Genomic DNA, 25041 nt, shown 5'->3' on the forward strand with positions numbered 1-25041 from the left:
CCTCTACATTACCTTGACAGTGTGTCCCCCACTTTATACCCATTGCCAGCATCGAGCACTCCCAGGGCAGGGACAGCACGGTTACATACAGTGTAGAACTCCTTCTACATTACCCTGACAGTGTGTCCCCCACCCACTTTAAACCCAGTGTCATCATCGTGCACTCCTAAGGCAGGTACAGTACGGGTTAGATACAGTGTAGAGCTCCCTCTACATTACCCTGACAGTGTGTCCCCCACTTTATACCCAGTGTCAGCATCGAGCGCTCCCAGGGCAGGTACAGCACGGGGTTAGATAGAGAGAATAAATCTCCCTCCACGTTACTGACCAGCACTGGGTTGATCTGCCATTGCCCCCCCCCCCCCCCCCCCCCCCCCCGAGTCCTCTGACTGTGCCCCAGCCACGAGTCCGTGAACCCTTGTCTTGTGCCTGGCCCCTTACCTTTTTAAGACGGAGGCCGTGCGAGATGTTGTCTGCCGTCAGGAATCCATCGACCAGATGCGTGTGTGAGCCTGCCTCTCCGCAGTGCGGCCGATACAGGAACGTGTTCATTCCCCGCTCCCTGGAAAATCCACCCTGGACTGTCAAACCACATCGACAGCGGGCTTCAGAAAATCCCCTTCACCCCAACCAACACTCTCCTCTCTCTCTCAATCCTGAAAGCACCAGGTCCCTTGTGGAATGGGGTACAGGGACAGTACGTGGATGCTCACTGAATGTGCACGTGACCAGTGAATGTCGGCAGGTTGCATGCACATGCACACAGTGACGCACAAACACGCGGAGATCCGATGGCAATGGCACTATGGGCCGATAGGCCTCCTTCTCTGCTGTAGCTTCATGCGAGCTCACATATATAAACACCAGCAGACCCAGGCCGGGATCATAGACTGGGCTATTCCTGCTCTGTGTGTATGCGTGGCTCTCAACCGGGTGTGATCAGACTAGCCCAGCTCCAGGCCGGAACCGGACCCTGGGCCTATCCTGCTGTGTGGGTTTTGGGGGTGGGGGGGTGATGAGCACGACAGCAGATTGCTCCAGCTCTAGGAGGGCGGACCAGTCATTCAGAGGCCCACCTGCGGACGTGGGTTCAAATCCCAGCACGGCACCTGGTGGCATTCAAATTCAGTTCATTAAATCTGGCATTAAAATCTAGTGACGGTGACCCATGACAGCCACTTTTTGTTCATTGTAAAAACCCCATCTGGTTCACGAATGCTCCTTTCGGGGAAGGAATCTGCCGTCCTTACCCAGGGTGGCCTACATGTGTCCCCAGACCCACTGCGTCCCATCAAACGCTGAGCCTCCTCCTGTTCCAGTGAAACCCTCAACTGCCCTCTGAAATGGCTGAGCAAGCCATGTGGGTCAAAGGGGAAATTGGAGAGGGGGGGGTAGTAAGGGAGGGGGGGGGGTGAGGGAGGGGGGTGAGGGGTGAGGGGGGAGAGGGAGGCAGGAGGGGAGGGAGGGGGAGAGGGGAGAGGGGAGAGGGGGGAGGTTAGGGGAGAGGTGGGAGAGGGGAGAGGTGGGAGAGGGGAGAGGGGAGAGGGGGAGAGGTGAGAGCGGGGAGAGGGGAGAGGGGAGAGGGGAGAGGGGAGAGGGGGGAGGTTAGGGGAGAGGTGGGAGAGGGGAGAGGTGGGAGAGGGGAGAGGGGAGAGGTGGGAGAGGGGAGAGGTGGGAGAGGGGAGAGGGGAGAGGTGGGAGAGGGGAGAGGTGGGAGAGGGGAGAGGGGAGAGGTGGGAGAGGGGAGAGGTGGGAGAGGGGAGAGGGGAGAGGTGGGAGAGGGGAGAGGTGGGAGAGGGAGAGGGGAGAGGGGGGAGGGGGGAGGGGGAGAGGTGAGAGCGGGGAGAGGGGAGAGGGGAGAGGGGAGAGGGGAGAGGTGGGAGAGGGGAGAGGGGGAGAGGTGAGAGCGGGGAGAGGGGAGAGGGGAGAGGGGGGAGGTTAGGGGAGAGGTGGGAGAGGGGAGAGGGGAGAGGGGGAGAGGTGAGAGCGGGGAGAGGGGAGAGGGGAGAGGGGAGAGGGAGAGGGGGGAGGTTAGGGGAGAGGTGGGAGAGGGGAGAGGGGAGAGGTGGGAGAGGGGAGAGGGGAGAGGGGGAGAGGTGAGAGCGGGGAGAGGGGAGAGGAGAGAGGGGAGAGGGGGGAGGGGGGAGGGGGGAGGTTAGGGGAGAGGTGGGAGAGGGGAGAGGGGAGAGGTGGGAGAGGGGAGAGGGGAGAGGGGGGAGAGGGGAGAGGGGGAGAGGTGGAGAGGAGAGAGGAGAGAGGGGGAGAGGTGAGAGGGGGAGAGGAGAGAGGAGAGAGGGGAGAGGGGGAGGGGGGAGGGGGGAGGGGGGAGGTTAGGGGAGAGGTGGGAGAGGGGAGAGGGGAGAGGTGGGAGAGGGGAGAGGGGAGAGGGGGGAGAGGGGAGAGGGGGAGAGGTGAGAGCGGGGAGAGGGGAGAGGGGAGGGGGTTAGAGGGGAGAGGGAGTGAGGTGAGAGCTGGGAAAGGGGAGAGGGGTTAGTTGGGCGAGGGGAGAGGGGGGAGGTTAGGGGGAGGGGGGAGAGGGAAGAGGAGGGGAGAGGTGGGGAGAGTGGAGAGAGGGGAGAGGGGATATGGGGGGAGAGGGGAGGGGGGTAGAGGGGAGTGGGGGGGAGAGCGGTAGAGGGGAGAGGGGGGAGAGGGGGGACAGGGGAGAGGGGAGGGGGGGAGATTAGGCGAGAGGGGAGGGGGACAGGGGAGAGGGGAGAGGGGGGAGAGGGGAGGGGGGTGAGGGGAGAGGGGGGAGAGAGGAGCGGGGAGAGGGGACAGGGGAGAGGGGAGAGGGGAGAGGGGAGAGGAGGGGGGAGGGGTGGAGGGGGAAGGGCAACAAATGCAGCACCCACACCCCATGAAGGGATACCATTTTATTTGAAAAGCCCCTTTTACCTGCGGAGGTGATTGAGCACGGTGATGTTACTGTACATGTAGTACTGATAGTAACTGTAGGGAGGGTTCTTCTTGGAGGTCCAGTCTGCCGGGAGAGGAAGCTGGGGGAAGAATCCCTCGTCCGTTTTCGATTCGTCATCGACACTGTCGAACGCTGTCACCTGGCAGAGCAGAGCAGAGCAGGCCGTGGGTCAGTCAGGTCATGTGGGAGGAGGCAGGGACGTGGGGTGGATGAGGAGGAGGGGGCACGGGGAAGAGACAATCCAGGCCCCGATCCCCACAACCTGGAAGAAACGTAGGCCCCGCTCTTAATAATCCCGGAGCTCTGATTGGAGCCTGTCTACAGAGGCTGCATTTGATTCTGGGCGCCACACCTCCTCAGGAAGGATATACTGACCCCTTGGAGGGGATGCAGCGCAGTTTCACCTTAATCTTACCGGGTGTCATGAAGCTATTAATGTAGATAATATTTTGAAAAATATTTTTCTTTTAAAATAGATGTTTAGTCTGCGGCTGTGTCTTAAGTGGATTAAAGCCAGCTAGTCTGGGTGTTTTGATATGTAAGAGAGAGAGCATGCATTTGCATTTTTTGAATAGGGCAGTCAGGAAGTGGGGTGAAAAATTGACGCCTTTCTAGCATCTACCGAGCAACATGTTTATATTACTAATAAAATTGGTACTATGAAAGGGAGTTCATTGTTAAAAGGTGAAGTTCGAAGAGGCTGGTGAGACTATGAGAATTTGCATTCAATCAGGGCTGGTAGGTACAACTTCAGTAGTTTTTGGGTGTGCAGAGCAGAGGCAATGTGAGATCAAAAGGCAGCATCAAGCCTCCAACTAGCTCCACAGGAACCAAAGTGAAAAGAACCTCATTTTGAATTTGTAAGGTGAAAATGCTTTGCCTGGTGTTTGGTTAAGTCTATGGGTTGCTGTTGCCTTAATGGAGATTAGTTTGGGAATTTGTTAAAAGTTATGATAGTAGTAATTTGGGGCCATGTGTATATATATTTTAACCTGTGTAATTGAATAAAATGTTTCATTTAGTTTAATATAAAGCCTCGAGAACTGTTGGTCTTATTCCTGTGTTTAGAGTCGTACCTCAAACATAACACTTAAAATTATTGGTTATGACAGTTGTTTAAAGTTTCCCCTTTGGGATTTTAAAATAACTCAGCTTTACCCACTGCATCGGTCATAACACCGTGGCTTTGGAGTTTCAATTTGATTTCCATCAAGTTTAGAAGGTTTGAGATGTTTGAGATGATCATAGGGGCTGAGAGAACGGAGAGGGGGAAGCTATTTTCTCTGGTTGAGGAGCTACTAGAACTGCAGGGAGCCTTGGGGGCATGAATGGCCTCCTCCTGTTTCTGTGTAACAGGCTCGAGGGGGCTGAATGGGCCTCCTCCTGTTTCTGTGTAACAGGCTCGAGGGGGCTGAATGGCCTCCTCCTGTTCCTGTGTAACAGGCTCGAGGGGGCTGAATGGCCTCCGCCTGTTCCTGTGTAACAGGCTCGATGGGGCTGAATGGGCCTCCTCCTGTTCCTGTGTGACAGGCTTGATGGGGATGAATGGGCCTCCTCCTGTTCCTGTGTAACAGGCTCGAGGGGTGGAATGGCCTCCTCCTGTTCCTGTGTAACAGGCTCGAGGGGGCTGAATGGCCTCTTCCTGTTCCTGTGTGACAGGCCCGAGGGGCTGAATGGCCTCTTCCTGTTCCTATGTGACAGCCTCGAGGGGCTGAATGGCCTCTTCCTGTTCCTATGTAACAGGCTCGAGGGGCTGAATGGCCTCTTCCTGTTCCTATGTAACAGGCTCAAGGGGCTGAATGGTCTTCTCCTATTCCCCTGTTTTCAGGGTCAGATAATTTTGACTCTGCCTCTCTATTGTCTGTGAGTTAATGAACAGTATTATATACTCACGTATTTCAGGAAAATGTGCAGTGACTTGTGCTTCTGGGGGAAAAGGGTTGCCTCAAATATTGGCCTGAAGAGATTGTCCAACATTTCCTCAAAACTTTTAATCCTGTTTAATTTATGGAATACATTGCTGTGGAGACACAGAGAGATGGGGAGGGAGGGAGGGAGGGAGAGAGAGAGAGACAGGGAGGGAGAGAGATAGAGAGAGAGAGGGAGAGATGGGGAGGGAAAGAGAGAGAGAGAGAGACAGGGAGGGAGAGAGATAGAGAGATCGGGAAGGAGAAAGAGAGAGAGAGACACGGGGAGGGAAGGAGAGAGACACGGGGAGGGAGGGAGAGAGAGGTGGGGAAGGAGGGAGAGAGAGAGAGAGATGGGGAGGGAGAGGGAGAGAGAGAGACGGAGAGAGAGAGAGACGGGGAGGGAGAGAGAGAGAGAGAGACGGAGAGGGAGAGAGAGAGAGAGACGGAGAGGGAGAGAGAGAGAGAGAGACGGGGAGGGGGAGAGAGAGAGAGAGAGAGACGGGGAGGGAGAGAGAGAGAGACAGGGAGGGAGAGAGAGAGAGAGAGACGGGGCGAGAAAGAGAGAGAGAGAGACGGGGCGAGAGTAAGAGGGAGAGAGAGAGAGAGACGGGGCGAGAGTAAGAGAAAGAGAGAGAGACGGGGCGAGAGCGAGAGAGAGAGAGAGATGGGGTGTGAGAGATGAGGAGAGAGAGAGAGAGAGCGACGGGGAGAGAGAGAGTGAGAGAGACGGGGAGGGAGAGAGAGAGAGAGAGAGAGACGGGGAGGGAGAGAGAGATAGGGAGAGAGGGAGAGAGAGAGACGGGGCGAGAGCAATAGAGAGAGAGAGACGGGGAGAGAGAGAGAGAGAGATGGGGCGAGAGCAAGAGAAAGAGAGATGGGGTGTGAAAGGGAGAGAGACGGGAAGGGAGAGGAGAGAGAGAGAGAGAGAGAGAGCCGGGGAGAGGGAGAGAGAGAGAGAGAGAGACGTGGAGGGGGAGAGAGAGACAGGGAGGGAGAAAGAGAGAGAGAGAGAGAGAAAGGGAGGGAGGGAGAGAGAGAGATAGAGAGACGGGGAGGGAGAGAGAGAGAGACGGGGAGGGAGAGAGAGACGGGGAGGGAGAGAGAGAGAGAGACGGGGAGGGCGAGAGAGAGAGCAAGAGATGGGGAGGGGGAGAGAGAGAGAGACAGGGAGGGAGAGAGAGAGAGACGGGGCGAGAAAGAGAGAGAGAGAGACGGGGCGAGAGTAAGAGGGAGAGAGAGAGAGAGACGGGGCGAGAGTAAGAGAAAGAGAGAGAGACGGGGCGAGAGCGAGAGAGAGAGAGAGATGGGGTGTGAGAGATGAGGAGAGAGAGAGAGAGCAACGGGGAGAGAGAGAGTGAGAGAGACGGGGAGGGAGAGAGAGAGAGAGAGAGACGGGGAGGGAGAGAGAGATAGGGAGAGAGGGAGAGAGAGAGACGGGGCGAGAGCAAGAGAGAGAGAGACGGGGCGAGAGCAATAGAGGGGGAGAGACGGGGAGAGAGAGAGAGAGATGGGGCAAGAGCAAGAGAAAGAGAGATGGGGTGTGAGAGGGAGAGAGACGGGAAGGGAGAGGAGAGAGAGAGAGAGAGCCGGGGAGAGGGAGAGAGAGAGAGAGAGAGAGAGAGACGTGGAGGGGGAGAGAGAGACAGGGAGGGAGAAAGAGAGAGAGAGAGAAAGGGAGGGAGGGAGAGAGAGAGATAGAGAGACGGGGAGGGAGAGAGAGAGAGACGGGGAGGGAGAGAGAGACGGGGAGGGAGAGAGAGAGAGAGACGGGGAGGGCGAGAGAGAGAGCAAGAGATGGGGAGGGGGAGAGAGAGAGAGAGAGACAGAGAAGGAGAGAGAGAGAGAGAGAGACAGGGAGGGAGAGACAGAGAGAGAGACGGGGAGGGAGAGAGAGAGACGGGGAGGGAGAGAGAGAGAGCAAGAGACGGGGAGGGGGAGAGAGAGAGAAAGACAGTGAGGGAGAGAGAGAGAGAGAGACGGGTGGGAGGGAGAGAGAGAGAGAGAGACGGGGAGGGAGAGAGAGAGAGGGAGAGAGAGATGGGGTGTGAGAGAGAGAGAGACGGGGAGGGAGAGAGAGAGAGAGAGACGGGGAGTGAGAGAGAGAGAGCAAGAGACGGGGAGGGGGAGAGAGAGAGAGAGATGGGGAGGGAGAGAGAGAGAGCAAGAGACGGGGAGGGGGAGAGAGAGAGAAAGACAGTGAGGGAGAGAGAGAGAGAGAGACGGGTGGGAGGGAGAGAGAGAGAGAGACGGGGAGGGAGAGAGAGAGAGGGAGAGAGAGATGGGGTGTGAGAGAGAGAGAGACGGGGAGGGAGAGAGAGAGAGAGAGACGGGGAGTGAGAGAAAGAGAGAGGGGGAGACAGGGAGGGGGAGAGAGAGAGACGGGGAGGGAGAGAGAGAGAGAGAGAGACGGGGAAGGAGAGAGAGAAAGAGAGACGGGGAGGGAGGGAGAGAGAAACGGGGAGGGAGAGAGAGAGAAATGGGGAGGGAGAGAAAGAGATGGGGAGGGAGAGATAGAGAGAGAGAGAGAGAGGGGGAGAGAGAGAGACAGAGAGAGACAGGGAGGGAGAGAGAGAGAGACGGGGAGAGAGAGAGAGAGAGAGAGAGAGACGGGGAGGGAGAGAGAGAGGGAGAGCCGGGGAGGGAGAGAGAGAGATGGGGAGGGGGAGAGAGAGAGAGAGACGGTGAGGGAGAGAGAGAGAGAGAGCCGGGGATGGAGAGAGAGAGAGGGAGAGATGGGGAGGGGGAGAGAGAGACGGGGAGGGAGAGAGAGAGAGAGACGGGGAGGGAGAGAGAGAGGAAGAGATGGGGAGGGAGGGAGAGGGGGAGAGACGGGGAGGGAGAGAGAGAGAGAGAGACGGGGAGGGAGAGAGAGAGAGAGACGGGGAGGGAGAGAGAGAGAGAGACGGGGAGGGAGAGAGAGAGAGAGAGAGACGGGGAGGGAGAGAGAGAGTGAGAGATGGGGAGGGAGCGAGAGAGTGAGAGAGACAGGGAGGGAGAGAGAGAGAGAGACGGGGAGGGAGAGAGAGAGAGAGAGAGAGAGACGGGGAGGGAGAGAGAGAGGGAGAGCCGGGGAGGGAGAGAGAGAGACGGGGAGGGGGAGAGAGAGGGAGAGCCGGGGAGGGAGAGAGAGAGAAGGGGCGAGAGCAATAGAGAGAGAGAGAGATGGGGAGAGAGAGAGAGAGTTGGGGCGAGAGCAAGAGAGGGAGAGATGGGGTGTGAGAGAGAGAGAGATGGGGAGGGAGAGGAGAGAGAGAGAGAGAGATGGGGAAGGAGAGAGAGAGAGAGAGAGAGCCGGGGAAAGGGAGAGAGAGAGAGAGAGACGTGGAAGGGGAGAGAGAGACAGGGAGGGAGAAAGAGAGAGAGAGAGAGCGACAGGGAGGGAGGGAGAGAGAGAGACGGGGAGGGAGAGAGAGAGAGACGGGGCGAGAGCAAGAGATAGAGTGAGACAGATGGGGTGTGAGAGAGAGAGAGAGATGAGGAGTGAGAGAGAGAGAGTGACTCAGGGAGAGAGAGACAGAGAGGAGGAGGGAGAGAGAGACATGGAGGGAGAGAGAGAGAGTGAGAGACGAGGAGTGAGAGAGAGAGAGACAGGGAGGGAGAGAGAGAGAGAGAGAGATGGGGAGGGAGAGACAGAGAGAGAGAGAGAGACGGGGCGGGAGAGAGAGAGAAAGACAGTGAGGGAGAGAGAGAGAGACGGGGAGGGAGAGAGAGAGAGAGACGGGGAGGGAGAGAGAGAGAGGGAGAGATGGGGAGGGAGAGAGAGAGAAAGACAGTGAGGGAGAGAGAGAGAGAGACGGGGAGGGAGAGAGAGAGAGAGTGAGAGACGGGGAGGGAGAGAGAGAGAGACGGGTAAGGAGAGAGAGAGTGAGAGAAAGACAGGGAGGGAGAGAGAGAGAGAGACGGGGAGGGAGAGAGAGAGAGAGAGAGAGACGGGGCGAGAGAGAGAGAGAGAGAGATGGGGAAGGAGAGAGAAAGAGTGAGAGAGAGACAGGGAGGGCGGGAGAGAGAGAGAGACGGGGAGGGAGAGAGAGAGAGAGACGGGGCGAGAGCAAGAGTTAGAGTGAGACAGATGGGGTGTGAGAGAGAGAGAGAGATGAGGAGAGAGAGAGAGACCCAGGGAGAGAGAGAGAGACAGAGAGGAGGAGGGAGAGAGAGAGAGACAGGGAGGGAGAGAGAGAGAGAGTGAGAGACGAGGAGTGAGAGAGAGAGAGACGTGGAGGGAGAGAGAGAGAGAGAGAGATGGGGAGGGAGAGACAGAGAGAGAGAGAGACGGGGCGGGAGAGAGAGAGAAAGACAGTGAGGGAGAGAGAGAGAGATGGGGAGGGAGAGAGAGAGAGAGACGGGGAGGGAGAGGGAGAGAGAGAGAGACGGGGAGGGAGAGAGAGAGAGAGAGAGAGAGAGACGGGGAGGGAGAGAGAGAGAGAGAGACGGGGAAGGAGAGGGAGAGAGTGAGAGAAAGACAGGGAGGGAGAGAGAGAGAGAGAGAGACGGGGAGGGAGAGAGAGAGTGAGAGAGAGACCGGGAGGGAGAGAGAGAGAGAGAGAGAGACGGGGCGAGAGAGAGAGAGAGAGAGAGAGACGGGGCGAGAGCAAGAGACATAGAGAGAGAGATGGGGTGTGAGAGAGAGAGAGACGGTGAGGGAGAGAGAGAGAGAGGGCCGGGGATGGAGAGAGAGAGAGGGAGAGACGGGGAGGGGGAGAGAGAGACGGGGAGGGAGAGAGAGAGAGAGACGGGAGGGAGAGAGAGAGAGGAAGAGATGGGGAGGGAGGGAGAGAGGGAGAGACGGGTAGGGAGAGAGAGAGAGAACGGGAGGGAGAGAGAGAGAGAGACGTGGAGGGAGAGAGAGAGAGACGGGGAGGGAGAGAGAGAGAGAGAGAGACGGGGAGGGAGAGAGAGAGAGAGAGAGATGGGGAGGGAGCGAGAGAGGAGAGAGACAGGGAGGGAGAGAGAGAGAGAGACGGGAAGGGAGAGTGAGAGAGAGAGAGACGGGGAGGGAGAGAGAGAGGGAGAGCCGGGGAGGGAGAGAGAGAGAGACGGGTAAGGAGAGAGAGAGTGAGAGAAAGACAGGGAGGGAGAGAGAGAGAGAGACGGGGAGGGAGAGAGAGAGAGAGAGAGAGAGACGGGGCGAGAGAGAGAGAGAGAGAGATGGGGAAGGAGAGAGAAAGAGTGAGAGAGAGACAGGGAGGGCGGGAGAGAGAGAGAGACGGGGAGGGAGAGAGAGAGAGAGACGGGGCGAGAGCAAGAGTTAGAGTGAGACAGATGGGGTGTGAGAGAGAGAGAGAGATGAGGAGAGAGAGAGAGACCCAGGGAGAGAGAGAGAGACAGAGCGGAGGAGGGAGAGAGAGAGAGACAGGGAGGGAGAGAGAGAGAGAGTGAGAGACGAGGAGTGAGAGAGAGAGAGACGTGGAGGGAGAGAGAGAGAGAGAGAGATGGGGAGGGAGAGACAGAGAGAGAGAGAGACGGGGCGGGAGAGAGAGAGAAAGACAGTGAGGGAGAGAGAGAGAGATGGGGAGGGAGAGAGAGAGAGAGACGGGGAGGGAGAGAGAGAGAGAGAGAGACGGGGAGGGAGAGAGAGAGAGAGAGAGAGAGAGACGGGGAGGGAGAGAGAGAGAGAGAGACGGGGAAGGAGAGGGAGAGAGTGAGAGAAAGACAGGGAGGGAGAGAGAGAGAGAGAGAGACGGGGAGGGAGAGAGAGAGTGAGAGAGAGACCGGGAGGGAGAGAGAGAGAGAGAGAGAGACGGGGCGAGAGAGAGATAGAGAGAGAGAGACGGGGCGAGAGCAAGAGAGATAGAGAGAGAGATGGGGTGTGAGAGAGAGAGAGACGGTGAGGGAGAGAGAGAGAGAGGGCCGGGGATGGAGAGAGAGAGAGGGAGAGACGGGGAGGGGGAGAGAGAGACGGGGAGGGAGAGAGAGAGAGAGACGGGGAGGGAGAGAGAGAGAGGAAGAGATGGGGAGGGAGGGAGAGAGGGAGAGACGGGGTGGGAGAGAGAGAGAGAAGGGGAGGGAGAGAGAGAGAGAGACGTGGAGGGAGAGAGAGAGAGACGGGGAGGGAGAGAGAGAGAGAGAGAGACGGGGAGGGAGAGAGAGAGAGAGAGAGATGGGGAGGGAGCGAGAGAGGAGAGAGACAGGGAGGGAGAGAGAGAGAGAGACGGGAAGGGAGAGTGAGAGAGAGAGAGACGGGGAGGGAGAGAGAGAGGGAGAGCCGGGGAGGGAGAGAGAGAGACGGGGAGGGGGAGAGAGAGACGGGGAGGAGGAGAGAGAGATTGAGACGGGGAGGGAGAGGGAGAGAGAGAGAGCAAGAGAGACAGGGCGGGAGAGAGATAGGGAGAGACGGGGCGAGTGCAAGAGAGAGAGAGAGATGGGGAGGGAGAGAGAAAGAGAGATGGGGAGGGAGAGAGAGAGAGAGTGAGACACGGGGAGGGAAGGAGAGAGGGAGAGACGGGGAGGGAGAGAGAGAGAGAGAGAGAGACGGGGAGGGAGAGAGAGAGAGAGAGAGAGACGGGGAGGGAGAGAGAGAGATAGAGAGATTGGGAGGGAGAGAGAGAGAGATGGGGAGGGAGAGAGAGAGAGACGGGGAGGGAGAGAGAGGGACGGGGAGGGAGAGAGAGAGCGAGAGACGGGGAGGGGGAGAGAAAGGGAGAGCCGGGGAGGGAGAGAGAGAGACGGGGAGGGGGAGAGAGAGAGAGTGAGATGGGGAGGGAGGGAGAGAGGAAGAGATGGGGAGGGAGAGAGAGAGAGAGACGGGGAGGGAGAGAGAGAGAGACAGGGAGGGAGAGAGAGAGAGACGGGGAGGGAGAGAGAGAGAGAGAGACGGGGAGGGAGAGAGAAAGGGAGAGCCGGGGAGGGAGAGAGAGAGACGGGGAGGGGGAGAGAGAGGGAGAGCCGGGGAGGGAGAGAGAGAGAGATGGGGAGGGAGAGAGAGAGACGGGGAGAGAGAGAGAGGGACGGGGAGAGAGAGAGAGAGCGAGAGATGGGGAGGGAAAGAGAGAGAGAGACAAGGAGGGAGAGAGAGAGAGAGTGAGATGGGGAGGGAGGGAGAGAGGAAGAGACGGGGAGGGAGAGAGAGAGAGAGACGGGGTGGGAGAGAGAGAGAGACGGGGAGGGAGAGAGAGAGAGAGACGGGGAGGGAGAGAGAGAGAGAGAGACGGGGAGGGAGAGAGAAAGGGAGAGCCGGGGAGGGAGAGAGAGAGACGGGGAGGGGGAGAGTGAGGGAGAGCCGGGGAGGGAGAGAGAGAGACGGGGAGCAGGAGAGAGAGACGGGGAGGGGGAGAGAGAGAGATTGAGACGGGGAGGGAGAGAGAGAGAGACAGGGAGGGAGAGAGATAGGGAGAGACGGGGCGAGTGCAAGAGAGCGAGAGAGATGGGGAGGGAGATAGAGAGAGAGAGAGAGATGGGGTGGGAGAGAGAGAGAGAGAGAGACACGGGGAGGGAAGGAGAGAGGGAGAGACGGGGAGGGAGAGAGAGAGGGAGAGCCGGGGAGGGAGAGAGAGAGAGAGACGGGGCGAGAAAGAAAGAGAGAGAGACGGGGCGAGTGCAAGACAGAGAGAGAGAGAGAGACGGGGCGATAGCAAGCGAGAGAGAGAGAGACAGATGGGGTGTGAGAGAGAGAGAGAGAGATGAGGAGGGAAAGAGAGAGAGAGAGACGGGGAGGGAGAGAGAGAGAGAGAGTGAGAGACGAGGAGGGAGAGAGAGAGAGACGGGGAGGGAGAGAGAGAGAGAGATGGGGAGACAGAGACAGAGAGAGAGAGAGACGGGGCGGGAGAGAGAGAGAAAGACAGTGAGGGAGAGAGAGAGAGGCGGGGAGGGAGAGAGAGAGAGAGAGAGAGACGGGGAGGGAGAGAGAGAGAGATGGGGAGGGAGAGAGAGAGAGAGAGACAGGGAGGGAGAGAGAGAGAGAGAGAGACGGGGAGGGAGACAGAGAGAGAGAGAGAGACGGGGCGAGAGAGAGAGAGAAAGAGAGACGGGGCGAGAGCAAGAGAGAGAGAGAGAGAGATGGGGTGTGAGAGAGAGAGAGACAGGGAGGGAGAGAGAGAGAGAGAGAGATGGGGAGGGAGAGAGAGAGAGAGAGAGAGAGCCGGGGAGGGAGAGAGAGAGTGGGAGAGACGGGGAGGGGGAGAGAGAGAGATGGGGAGGGAGAGAGAGAGTGAGAGAGAGACAGGGAGGGAGAGAGAGAGAGAGAGACGGGGCGAGAGAGAGAGAGAGAGAGAGAGAGAGAGACGGGGCGAGAGCAAGAGAGATAGAGAGAGAGATGGGGTGTGAGAGAGAGAGAGACGGTGAGGGAGAGAGAGAGAGAGCCGGGGATGGAGAGAGAGAGAGGGAGAGACGGGGAGGGAGAGAGAGAGACGGGGAGGGAGAGAGAGAGAGAGAGAGAGACGGGGAGGGAGAGAGAGAGAGGAAGAGATGGGGAGGGAGGGAGAGAGAAAGACAGTGAGGGAGAGAGAGAGAGAGAGAGATGGGGAGGGAGAGAGACAGAGAGACGGGGAGGGAGAGAGAGAGAGAGACGGGGAGGGAGAGAGAGAGAGTGACTCAGGGAGAGAGAGACAGAGAGGAGGAGGGAGAGAGAGAGAGACATGGAGGGAGAGAGAGAGAGTGAGAGACGAGGAGTGAGAGAGAGAGAGACAGGGAGGGAGAGAGAGAGAAAGACAGTGAGGGAGAGAGAGAGAGACGGGGAGGGAGAGAGAGAGAGAGACGGGGAGGGAAGAGAGAGAGGGAGAGATGGGGAGGGAGAGACAGAGAGAGAGAGAGACGGGGTGGGAGAGAGAGAGAAAGACAGTGAGGTAGAGAGAGAGAGACGGGGAGGGAGAGAGAGAGAGAGACGGGGAGGGAAAGAGAGAGAGGGAGAGACGGGGAGGGGGAGAGAGAGAGATGGGGAGGGAGAGAGAGAGTGAGAGAGAGACAGGGAGGGAGAGAGAGAGAGAGAGACGGGGCGAGAGAGAGAGAGAGAGAGAGAGAGAGACGGGGCGAGAGCAAGAGAGATAGAGAGAGAGATGGGGTGTGAGAGAGAGAGAGACAGTAAGGGAGAGAGAGAGAGAGCCGGGGATGGAGAGAGAGAGAGGGAGAGACGGGGAGGGGGAGAGAGAGACGGGGAGGGAGAGAGAGAGAGAGAGAGAGAGACGGGGAGGGAGAGAGAGAGAGGAAGAGATGGGGAGGGAGGGAGAGAGAAAGACAGTGAGGGAGAGAGAGAGAGAGAGAGATGGGGAGGGAGAGAGACAGAGAGACGGGGAGGGAGAGAGAGAGAGAGACGGGGAGGGAGAGAGAGAGAGAGAGACGGTGAGGGAGAGAGAGAGAGAGAGAGATGGGGAGGGAGTGAGAGAGGAGAGAGACAAGGAGGGAGAGAGAGAGAGAGAGAGACGGGGAGGGAGAGAGAGAGAGAGAGAGACGGGGAGGGAGAGAGAGAGGGAGAGCCGGGGAGGGAGAGAGAGAGACGGGGAGGGGGAGCGAGAGACGGGGAGGGAGAGAGAGAGAGAGAGAGAGACGGGGCGAGAGAGAGAGAGAGAGATGAGGAGAGAGAGAGAGAGAGTGACTCAGGGAGAGAGAGACAGAGAGGAGGAGGGAGAGAGAGAGAGACATGGAGGGAGAGAGAGAGAGTGAGAGACGAGGAGTGAGAGAGAGAGAGACAGGGAGGGAGAGAGAGAGAAAGACAGTGAGGGAGAGAGAGAGAGACGGGGAGGGAGAGAGAGAGAGAGACGGGGAGGGAAAGAGAGAGAGGGAGAGATGGGGAGGGAGAGACAGAGAGAGAGAGAGACGGGGTGGGAGAGAGAGAGAGAGACGGGGAGGGAAAGAGAGAGAGGGAGAGATGGGGAGGGAGAGAGATAGAAAGACAGTGAGGGAGAGAGAGAGAGAGACGGGGAGGGAGAGAGAGAGTGAGAGACGGGGAGGGAGAGAGAGAGAGAGAGACGGGTAAGGAGAGAGAGAGTGAGAGAAAGACAGGGAGGGAGAGAGAGAGAGAGACGGGGAGGGAGAGAGAGAGAGAGAGAGAGAGACGGGGCGAGAGAGAGAGAGAGAGAGATGGGGAAGGAGAGAGAAAGAGTGAGAGAGAGACAGGGAGGGAGGGAGAGAGAGAGAGACGGGGAGGGAGAGAGAGAGAGAGAGACGGGGCGAGAGCAAGGGATAGAGTGAGACAGATGGGGTGTGAGAGAGAGAGAGAGATGAGGAGAGAGAGAGAGACCCAGGGAGAGAGAGAGAGACAGAGAGGAGGAGGGAGAGAGAGAGAGACAGGGAGGGAGAGAGAGAGTGAGAGACGAGGAGTGAGAGAGAGAGACATGGAGGGAGAGAGAGAGAGAGAGACGAGGAGTGAGAGAGAGAGAGAGAGAGAGACGGGGCGGGAGAGAGAGAGAAAGACAGTGAGGGAGAGAGAGAGAGATGGGGAGGGAGATAGAGAGAGAGACGGGGAGGGAGAGAGAGAGAGAGAGAGACGGGGAGGGAGAGAGAGAGAGAGAGAGAGAGACGGGGAGGGAGAGAGAGAGAGAGAGAGACGGGGAGGGAGAGGGAGAGAGTGAGAGACAGACAGTGAGGGAGAGAGAGAGAGAGAGAGAGACGGGGAGGGAGAGAGAGAGAGAGAGAGACAGGGAGGGAGAGAGAGAGAGAGAGAGACGGGGCGAGAGAGAGAGAGAGAGAGAGACGGGTCGAGAGCAAGAGAGATAGAGAGAGAGATGGGGTGTGAGAGAGAGAGAGACGGTGAGGGAGAGAGAGAGAGAGCCGGGGATGGAGAGAGAGAGAGGGAGAGACGGGGAGGGGGAGAGAGAGACGGGGAGGGAGAGAGAGAGAGAGAGACAGGGTGGGAGAGAGAGAGGAAGTGATGGGGAGGGAGGGAGAGAGGGAGAGACGGGGAGGGAGAGAGAGAGAGAGAGATGGGGAGGGAGAGAGAGAGAGAGACGTGGAGGGAGAGAGAGAGAGAGACGGGGAGGGAGAGAGAGAGAGAGAGACGGGGAGGGAGAGAGAGAGAGAGAGAGATGGGGAGGGAGCGAGAGAGGAGAGAGACAGGGAGGGAGAGAGAGAGAGAGACGGGAAGGGAGAGTGAGAGAGAGAGAGACGGGGAGGGAGAGAGAGAGGGAGAGCCGGGGAGGGAGAGAGAGAGACGGGGAGGGAGAGAGAGAGACGGGGAGGGAGAGAGAGAGACGGGGAGGGAGAGAGAGAGACGGGGAGGGAGAGAGAGAGCGAGAGACGGGGAGGGAAAGAGAGAGAGAGACAAGGAGTGAGAGAGCGAGAGAGTGAGATGGGGAGGGTGGGAGAGAGGAAGAGACGGGGAGGGAGAGAGAGAGAGAGACGGGGAGGGAGAGAGAGAGAGACGGGGAGGGAGAGAGAGAGAGAGACGGGGAGGGAGAGAGAGAGAGAGAGACGGGGACGGAGAGAGAAAGGGAGAGCCGGGGAGGGAGAGAGAGAGACGGGAGGGGGAGAGAGAGGGAGAGCCGGGGAGGGAGAGAGAGAGACGGGGAGGGGGAGAGAGAGAGACGGGGAGGGGGAGAGAGAGATTGAGACAGGGAGGGAGAGAGAGAGAGAGACAGGGAGGGAGAGAGATAGGGAGAGACGGGGCGAGTGCAAGAGAGCGAGAGAGATGGGGAGGGAGATAGAGAGAGAGAGAGATGGGGAGGGAGAGAGAGAGAGAGAGACAGGGAGGGAGAGAGAGAGAGAGAGACAGGGAGGGAGAGAGAGAGAGAGAGACAGGGAGGGAGAGAGAGAGAGAGAGAGAGAGAGAGAGAGAGAGAGAGACGGGGCGAGAGAGAGAGAGAGAGAGAGAGATGGGGTGTGAGAGAGAGAGAGACAGGGGGGAGAGAGAGAGAGAGAGATGGGGAGGGAGAGAGAGAGAGAGAGAGCCGGGGAGGGAGAGAGAGAGAGGGAGAGACGGGGAGGGGGACAGAGAGAGACGGGGAGGAGAGAGAGAGTGAGAGAGAGACAGGGAGGGAGAGAGAGAGAGAGAGATGGGGCGAGAGAGAGAGAGAGAGAGTGAGAGACGGGGCGAGAGCAAGAGAGATAGAGAGAGAGATGGGGTGTGAGAGAGAGAGAGACGGTGAGGGAGAGAGAGAGAGAGCCGGGGATGGAGAGAGAGAGAGGGAGAGACGGGGAGGGGGAGAGAGAGACGGGGAGGGAGAGAGAGAGTGAGAGAGACGGGGAGGGAGAGAGAGAGAGGAAGAGATGGGGAGGGAGGGAGAGAGAAAGACAGTGAGGGAGAGAGAGAGAGAGAGAGATGGGGAGGGAGAGAGACAGAGAGACGGGGAGGGAGAGAGAGAGAGAGACGGGGAGGGAGAGAGAGAGAGAGACGGTGAGGGAGAGAGAGAGAGAGAGAGAGATGGGGAGGGAGTGAGAGAGGAGAGAGACAGGGAGGGAGAGAGAGAGAGAGAGAGACGGGGAGGGAGAGAGAGAGAGAGAGAGACGGGGAGGGGGAGCGAGAGACGGGGAGGGAGAGAGAGAGAGAGAGAGACGGGGCGAGAGAGAGAGAGAGAGATGAGGAGAGAGAGAGAGAGAGTGACTCAGGGAGAGTGAGACAGAGAGGAGGAGGGAGAGAGAGAGAGACATGGAGGGAGAGAGAGAGAGTGAGAGATGAGGAGTGAGAGAGAGAGAGACAGGGAGGGAGAGAGAGAGAGAGAGATGGGGAGGGAGAGACAGAGAGAGAGAGAGACGGGGCGGGAGAGAGAGAGAAAGACAGTGAGGGAGAGAGAGAGACGGGGAGGGAGAGAGAGAGAGACGGGGAGGGAGAGAGAGAGAGGGAGAGATGGGGAGGGAGAGAGAGAGAAAGACAGTGAGGGAAGAGAGAGAGAGATGGGGAGGGAGAGAGAGAGAGAGTGAGAGACGGGGGAGAGAGAGAGAGAGAGAGAGACGGGGAGGGAGAGAGAGAGGGAGAGATGGGGAGACAGAGACAGAGAGAGAGAGACGGGGCGGGAGAGAGAGAGAGAAAGACAGTGAGGGAGAGAGAGAGAGAGACATGGAGGGAGAGAGAGAGAGAGACGGGGAGGGAGAGAGAGAGAGATGGGGAGGGAGAGAGAGAGACAGGGAGGGAGAGAGATAGGGAGAGACGGGGCGAGTGCATGAGAGAGAGAGAGATGGGGAGGGAGAGAGAGAGAGATGGGGAGGGAGGGAGAGAGAGACGGGGAGGGAGAGATAGAGAGAGAGAGAGAGACGGGGAGGGAGAGAGAGATAGAGAGATTGGGAGGGAGAGAGAGAGAGATGGGGAGGGATAGAGAGTGACGTGGAGGGAGAGAGAGAGAGGGACGGGGAGGGAGAGAGAGAGCGAGAGACGGGGAGGGAGAGAGAGGCAGAGAGAGAGAGAGATGGAGAAGGAGCGAGAGAGAGAGAGAGAGAGACGGGGAGGGAGAGAGAGAGAGAGAGAGATGGGGAGGGAGCGAGAGAGAGAAAGACAGGGAGGGAGAGAGAGAGAGAGAGACGGGGAGGGAGAGAGAGAGAGAGAGAGAGACGGGGAGGGAGAGACAGAGGGAGAGCCGGGGAGGGACAGAGAGAGATGGGGAGGGGGAGAGAGAGAGAGAGACAGGGAGGGAGAGAGATAGGGAGAGATGGGGCGAATGCAAGAGAGAGAGAGATGGGGAGGGAGAGAGAGAGAGATGGGGAGGGAGAGAGAGAGAGACAGGGAGGGAGCGAGAGTTAGAGAGACGGGGCGAGTGCAAGAGAGAGAGAGAGACGGGGTGGGAGAGAGAGAGAGAGACGGGGAGGGAGAGAGGGAGAGACGGGGAGGGAGAGAGAGAGACAGGGAGGGAGACAGAGAAAGAGAGACAGGGATGGAGAGAGAGAGAGAGAGAGAGACAGGGAGGGAGAGAGAGAGAGAGAGAGATGGGGAGGGAGCGAGAGAGAGAAACAGGGAGGGAGAGAGAGAGAGAGAGACGGGGAGGGAGAGAGAGAGAGAGAGAGAGACACGGGGAGGGAAGTAGAGAGGGAGAGACGGGGAGGGAGAGATAGAGAGAGAGAGAGAGACGGGGAGGGAGAGAGAGATAGAGAGACGGGGCGAGTGCAAGAGAGAGAGAGAGAGAGACGGGGAGGGAGAGAGAGAGACAGGGATGGAGAGAGAGAGAGGCGGGGGGGTAGAGAGAGAGAGACGGGGATGGAGAGAGAGAGAGACGGGGAGGGAGAGAGAGAGAGAGAGAGATGGGGAGGGAGCGAGAGAGAGAAACAGGGAGGGAGAGAGAGAGAGAGACGGGGAGGGAGAGAGAGAGAGAGAGAGAGACGGGGCGAGTGCAAGGGAGAGAGAGACGGGGAGGGAGAGAGAGAGATAGAGAGACGGGGCGAGTGCAAGAGAGAGAGAGGGAGAGAGACGGGGAGGGAGAGAGAGAGAGAGAGACGGGGATGGAGAGAGAGAGAGAGACGGGGAGGGAGAGAGAGAGAGAGAGAGAGACACGGGGAGGGAAGTAGAGAGGGAGAGACGGGGAGGGAGAGATAGAGAGAGAGAGAGAGACGGGGAGGGAGAGAGAGATAGAGAGACGGGGCGAGTGCAAGAGAGAGAGAGAGAGAGACGGGGAGGGAGAGAGAGAGACAGGGATGGAGAGAGAGAGAGGCGGGGGGGTAGAGAGAGAGAGACGGGGATGGAGAGAGAGAGAGACGGGGAGGGAGAGAGAGAGAGAGAGAGATGGGGAGGGAGCGAGAGAGAGAAACAGGGAGGGAGAGAGAGAGAGAGACGGGGAGGGAGAGAGAGAGAGAGAGAGAGACGGGGCGAGTGCAAGGGAGAGAGAGACGGGGAGGGAGAGAGAGAGATAGAGAGACGGGGCGAGTGCAAGAGAGAGAGAGGGAGAGAGACGGGGAGGGAGAGAGAGAGAGAGAGACGGGGATGGAGAGAGAGAGAGAGACGGGGAGGGAGAGAGAGAGAGATGGGGAGGGAGAGAGAGAGAGAGAGAGAGAGACAGGGAGGGAGAGAGAGAGAGAGAGACGGGGATGGAGAGAGAGAGAGAGGGAGAGAGTGCCGGGGTGGGAGACAGAGAGAGAGGGAGAGAAAGGGAGGGGGGGAGAGAGACGGGGAGGGAGAGAGAGAGAGAGATAGAGACGGGGAGGGAGAGAGAGAGAGAGAGAGATGGAGAGGGAGAGAGAGAGAGAGACAGGGAGGGAGAGAGAGAGAGATAGAGACAGGGAGGGAAAGAGAGAGAGAGACAGCGAGGGAGAGAGAGAGAGAGATGGGGAGGGAGAGAGAGAGCGAGAGAGACAGGGAAGGAGAGAGAGAGAGAAACATGGGGAGGGGGAGAGAGAGAGAGAGACGGGGTGAGAGTAAGAGAGAGAGAGAGATGGGCGAGAGCAAGGGAGAGAGAGAGACGGGGTGAGAGCAAGCGAGAGAGAGAGACGGGGTGTGTGAGAGAGAGAGGGAGAGACGGGGAGGGAGAGAGAGAGAGAGATGGGGAGGGCGAGAGAGCGAGAGAGACAGGGAGGGAGAGAGAGGGAGAGATGGGGAGGGAGAGAGAGAGCGAGAGAGACAGGGAGGGAGCGAGAGAGAGAACGACGGGGAGGGGAGAGAGAGAGAGAGATGGGGAGGGAGAGAGAGAGCGAGAGAGACAGGGAGGGAGAGAGAGAGAGAAAGACGGGGAGGGGGAGAGAGAGAGAGAGAGAAACAGGGTGAGAGCAAGAGAGAGAGAGAGAGAGAGACGGGGTGAGAGCAAGAGAGAGAGAGAGACGGGCGAGAGCAAGAGAGAGTGGGATGGGCGAGAGCAAGAGAGAGAGAGAGACGGGGTGAGAGCAAGGGAGAGAGAGAGACGGGGTGTGTGAGAGATAGAGAGAGACGGGGCGAGAGAGGGAAAGACGGAGAGAGAGAGACATGGTGGGGAGAGAGAGAGAGACGGGGAGAGAGAGAGAGACGGGGAGAGAGAGAGATGGGGGAGAGAGAGATGGGGGGCGAGAGAGAGACGGGGGAGAGAGAGAGACGGGAGAGAGAGGGACATGGGGGAGAGAGAGAGAGAGAGAGAGAAAAAAAGAGACAGGGAGAGAGATAGAGAGAAATGGTGGATAGAGAGGCAGAGATAATGAGAGAAAAAGAGAGAGAGACAGAGACGACAGAGAGAGTTGGAGGAGAGACAGGGAGAGAGGAGGAGAGGGACAGAGAGTGGGAGAGAGACAGAGAGAGAGAGAAAGAGGGAGAGAGACAGAGAGAGATGGAGTCAGATTATGAGAGAAAAAAAGAGGGAGAGGGACAGAGATTGAGGGAGACAGATGATTAGAGAAGAAGAGAGGGAGAGAGACAGAGAGTCAAGAGATGCAGAGAGAGACAGATAGCGAGTGTGAAATAGACAGAGAGGGAGAGATGGAGGACAAAGAGGGAGAGAGAGGCAGAGAGAGAAAGAGACACAGAGAGAGACAGAGAGAGAGAGAAAGAGACAGAGAGAGACAGAGAGAGAGAGAAATAGACAGAGAAAGAGAAAGAGAGACACAGAGAGAAAGAGACATAGAGAGAGACACAGAGAGAGAGAAAGAGACACAGAGAGAGACAGATAGAGAGAGATGGATAAAAAGAGGGAGACAGAGAGAGATGGAAAAAAGAGAGACAGAGATAATGAGATAAAAAGAGAGTCAGAGGCAACACAGAGAGAGAGAGATGGAGGAGAGACAGACAGGAAGAGGGAGAGACAGACAGAGAGAGGGAGCGACAGACAGAGAGAGGGAGAAAGGTAGACAGAGACAGGAAGAGGATAAGAGCCATAGAGAAGGAGAGGGACAGATATAGAGGTGACGAGAGAGGGAGAGTGAAGGAGTGAGATAAAGGGATGGAGAGAGAGGGAGAGGTGAGAGACATGGAGAAATTGAGGGAGAGATGGAGAGATGGAGGGCAATCAAGGGACAGAGTTGGAGAGAGGAATAGGGAGATGTATAGAGTGAGAGAGAGATGTGGAAGGATATGGAGAGATCAGGGGAGAAAGATGGAGAGACAGGGATAGAGAGTTGGAGAGACACCGAGGGGGAAGAGAGATAGAATGAGTGAACATACAGGATTGAGAGAAAATGAGGGGGTGAATGGAGCGAGCGTGAGGGAGAATGATGGAGACAGAACAAAACATGGAATTGTAGAGTAAGGGGAGATTGAATGATTGCATGAAAGAAAGAGAGAGGGTGAAAAAGACGGAGAGAGTGAGAGAAAGAGAGAGAAACAATGTGAGTGGGTGGGAGATTCAGATGATGTGTGGGAAAGAGTAAACAGAGAGAGAGAATTGGATGTAGGTGGGAGGAGATGGAGTGATGGAGAAAGAGCGAGAGATAAATCTCATGTGAATGATAGAGTGAAAGAGAAAATGGAAGGAAGAGTGAGAGAGGCCAAGAGTGACAGAGAGGGCAGATCAGAAGGAATGAGATAGAGAGATAGGGAAAGAGTAGTTTTGTTCACTTTCAATCTTTTGGCATCATTATTTACAAATTAACTGTCAGCAAAATTAAAATATCCAAATGAACGGAAGTGAGATACAGTGTAGAGCTCCCTCTACATTACCCTGACAGTGTGTCCCCCACTTTATACCCAGTGTCAGCATCGAGCGCTCCCAGGGCAGAGACAGCACAGGTTAGATACAGTGTAGAGCTCCCTCTACATTACCCTGACAGTGTGTCCCCCACTTTATACCCAGTGTCAGCATCGAGCGCTCCCAGGGCAGGGACAGCACGGGTTAGATACAGTGTAGAGCTCCCTCTACATTAGCCTGACAGTGTGACCCCCACTTTATACCCAGTGTCAGCATCGAGCGCTCCCAGGGCAGGTACAGCACGGGTTAGATACAGTGTAGAGCTCCCTCTACATTACCCTGACAGTGTGTCCCCCACTTTATACCCAGTGTCAGCATCGAGCTCTCCCAGGACAGGTACAGCACGAGATTAGATACAGATAAAGCTCTCTCTACACTGTCCCTATCAAGCATTCCCAGGACAGGTACACCATGGGGTTAGATACAGAGTAAAACTCTCTCTACACTGTCCCTATCAAACACTCCCAGGACAGGTACAGCACAGGGTTACATACAGAATAAAGCTCCCTCTACACTGTCCCCATCAAACACTCCCAGGACAGGTACAGCACGGGGTTAGATACAGAGTAATGCTCCCTCTACACTGTCCCCATCAAACACTCCCAGGACAGGTACACCATGGGGTTAGATACAGAGTAAAGCTCCCTCTACACTGGCCCCATCAAACACTCCCAGCATAGGTACAGCACGGGGTTAGATACAGAGTAAATCTCCCTCTACACTGTCCCCATCAAACACTCCCAGGACAGGTACAACACGGTGTTAGATACAGAGTAAATCTCCCTCTACACTGTCCCCATCCACTTTCCTAATGTTCTTGGTCTCTAACGTGTACCAATATTATGTTTTTTTATGCCTCATTCTTTCACTTTCTCCTTGCTACTCTGAATATTTCTTCCTTTATGTATCTCTTCTTTGTGTTTTCTAATTTCTATCTGATCCACATGCACTTCCTTTTAGCTTTCTATTTGATTCTCTGTCTCTCTCAAGTACTCTGTTTTGCAGGTATGTTACCCTCTGTCTCAGTCTCCATCACTACCTGTGCCTCACTCTGTTAGTTTTGCTATCTCTCTCTGTCTCTCTTTCTGTCTCTCTCTTTGTATCTCTCCCAGTGTCTCTGTCTCAGTCTCTCTCTCTCTATCTCTTTCTCTCTGATTCCCTCAATCTTACCCTCTCTCTCTCTTCCCCAGCTCCTTATCTCTCCTCCTCTGTCTATTTGCCTGTCTCTGTCTCTTTCACTCCCTGTTTCTATCTCTCTCTCCCCCCCTCCATCTTACCCTCTCTCACTCTCTTCCCATCTATGTATCTCTCCTATCTCTCTCTCTCTCTGTATCTGTCTCTCACACTCTGTCTCCCTTTGCCTCTCTTTTTGTCTCTCTCTGTTGGTCTCTGTATTTTTTTCTGCCCTCTCACTCTCTGTCTCCCTTTACCTCTCTCCCTGTTAGTCTCTCTATTTTTACTTTCTGTCTCTCTCTCTCTCTCTGTATCCGTCTCTCACTGTCTGTCTCTAATTTTCCTCTGCCTTTCTCCCACTGACCTTCTCTGTATCTGTCTCTGCTCTTTGCCTCCCACTCTTTCTCTCTCCTTCTACATCTCTCCCATTGTCTCACTTACTGTCCTTCTCACTTTCACTCTCAGCGTCTCAATCACAATGAATTTCTATCTCCCTCACTAACTCTTTCCCCATCTCTCTAATACTCTTTCTCCCAGTCTCTCTGTTTGTCCCTCATCACCCCCAACCTGTCCCACGCTCCATCCATCTCTAACTCCGTCTCTCTCTCTCTATCTCTATCTCCCTCGTCCTTTTTGTCTGCCTGTCTCCCTCTCTTTATACCGCCTCTATCTCACATTTCCTCTCTATCTATCTCTCTCTCTCTCTCTCTCTCTGGCTCTCCCTCTGTCTGAAAAGCAGAATGGTTTTCGTTATCCTGACAGTCCGAGAATCCACTCACTAGATCCTTGGCACTTGGATCATCCAGCGGAGTTTTGGAGAGCAGACTTCCTGACGAGTGAACCAGTTAGCAAGATCCTCCCATTCAGTCGGGCGGCCCCCCATAAATCGACAGCCTCAACTCTGCAAACTGATTGGACGAGTCGTCGAGGGAATCAGAGAATTCCTGAGAGACAGGAAACGTTTCAATCACAAAGATGTATACAAGCAAGAGTGCCCCAGTCCCCTCAGGGAGAGAGATATCTGTCCTTGGATGTCTCTCAGTCCCCTCTCTCTCAGGGAGATATCTGTACATTGACTGGTGTCTCACAGTCCCCTCTCCTCAGGAGACAGCTGTAACACTGACTGGTGTCTCTCAGACCCTCTCTCTCTGTCAGAGAGATATCTGTACACTGACTTGTGTCTCTCAGTCCCTCTCTCTCTCAGGGAGATATCTGTACACTGACTGGTGTCTCTCAGCTCCTCTCACTCAGGGAGATATCTGTACACAGACTGGTGTCTCTCAGTCCCCTCTGTTTCAGGGAGATATCTGTGCACTGACTGGTGTCTCTCAGGCCCCTCTCCCTCAGGGAGATATCTGCCCTCGGGTGTCTCTCAGCCCTTCTCCCTCAGGGAGATAGCTGTACACTGACGGGTGTCTCTCAGTCCCCTCTCTCTCTCAGGGAGATATCTGTACACTGACTGGTTGTCGCTCAGTCCCTCTCTCTCAGGGAGATATCTGTACACTGACTGGTGTCTCTCAGCCCTTCTCCCTCAGGGAGATAGCTGTACACTGACTGGTGTCTCTCAGTCCCTCTCCCTCAGGGAGATATCTGTACACTGACTGGTGTCTCT

The 25041-nt window shown here is 56.8% G+C and overlaps 1 protein-coding gene across 1 annotated transcript in view; it reads right to left on the reverse strand.

The window, feature by feature from the left end:
* The window catches only part of LOC121269353 (AMP deaminase 1-like), a 59272-nt gene that overhangs the window by 9824 nt on the left and 24407 nt on the right, over positions 1-25041 (reverse strand). The window contains 3 exon segments of the mRNA XM_041173906.1: positions 442-562; positions 2899-3059; positions 4814-4940. Of these exon segments, the coding sequence (XP_041029840.1) occupies positions 442-562; positions 2899-3059; positions 4814-4940 (409 nt within the window).

This window comes from Carcharodon carcharias, chromosome 24 (assembly GCF_017639515.1).
Source record: "Carcharodon carcharias isolate sCarCar2 chromosome 24, sCarCar2.pri, whole genome shotgun sequence".
Lineage (NCBI taxonomy): Eukaryota > Metazoa > Chordata > Chondrichthyes > Lamniformes > Lamnidae > Carcharodon > Carcharodon carcharias.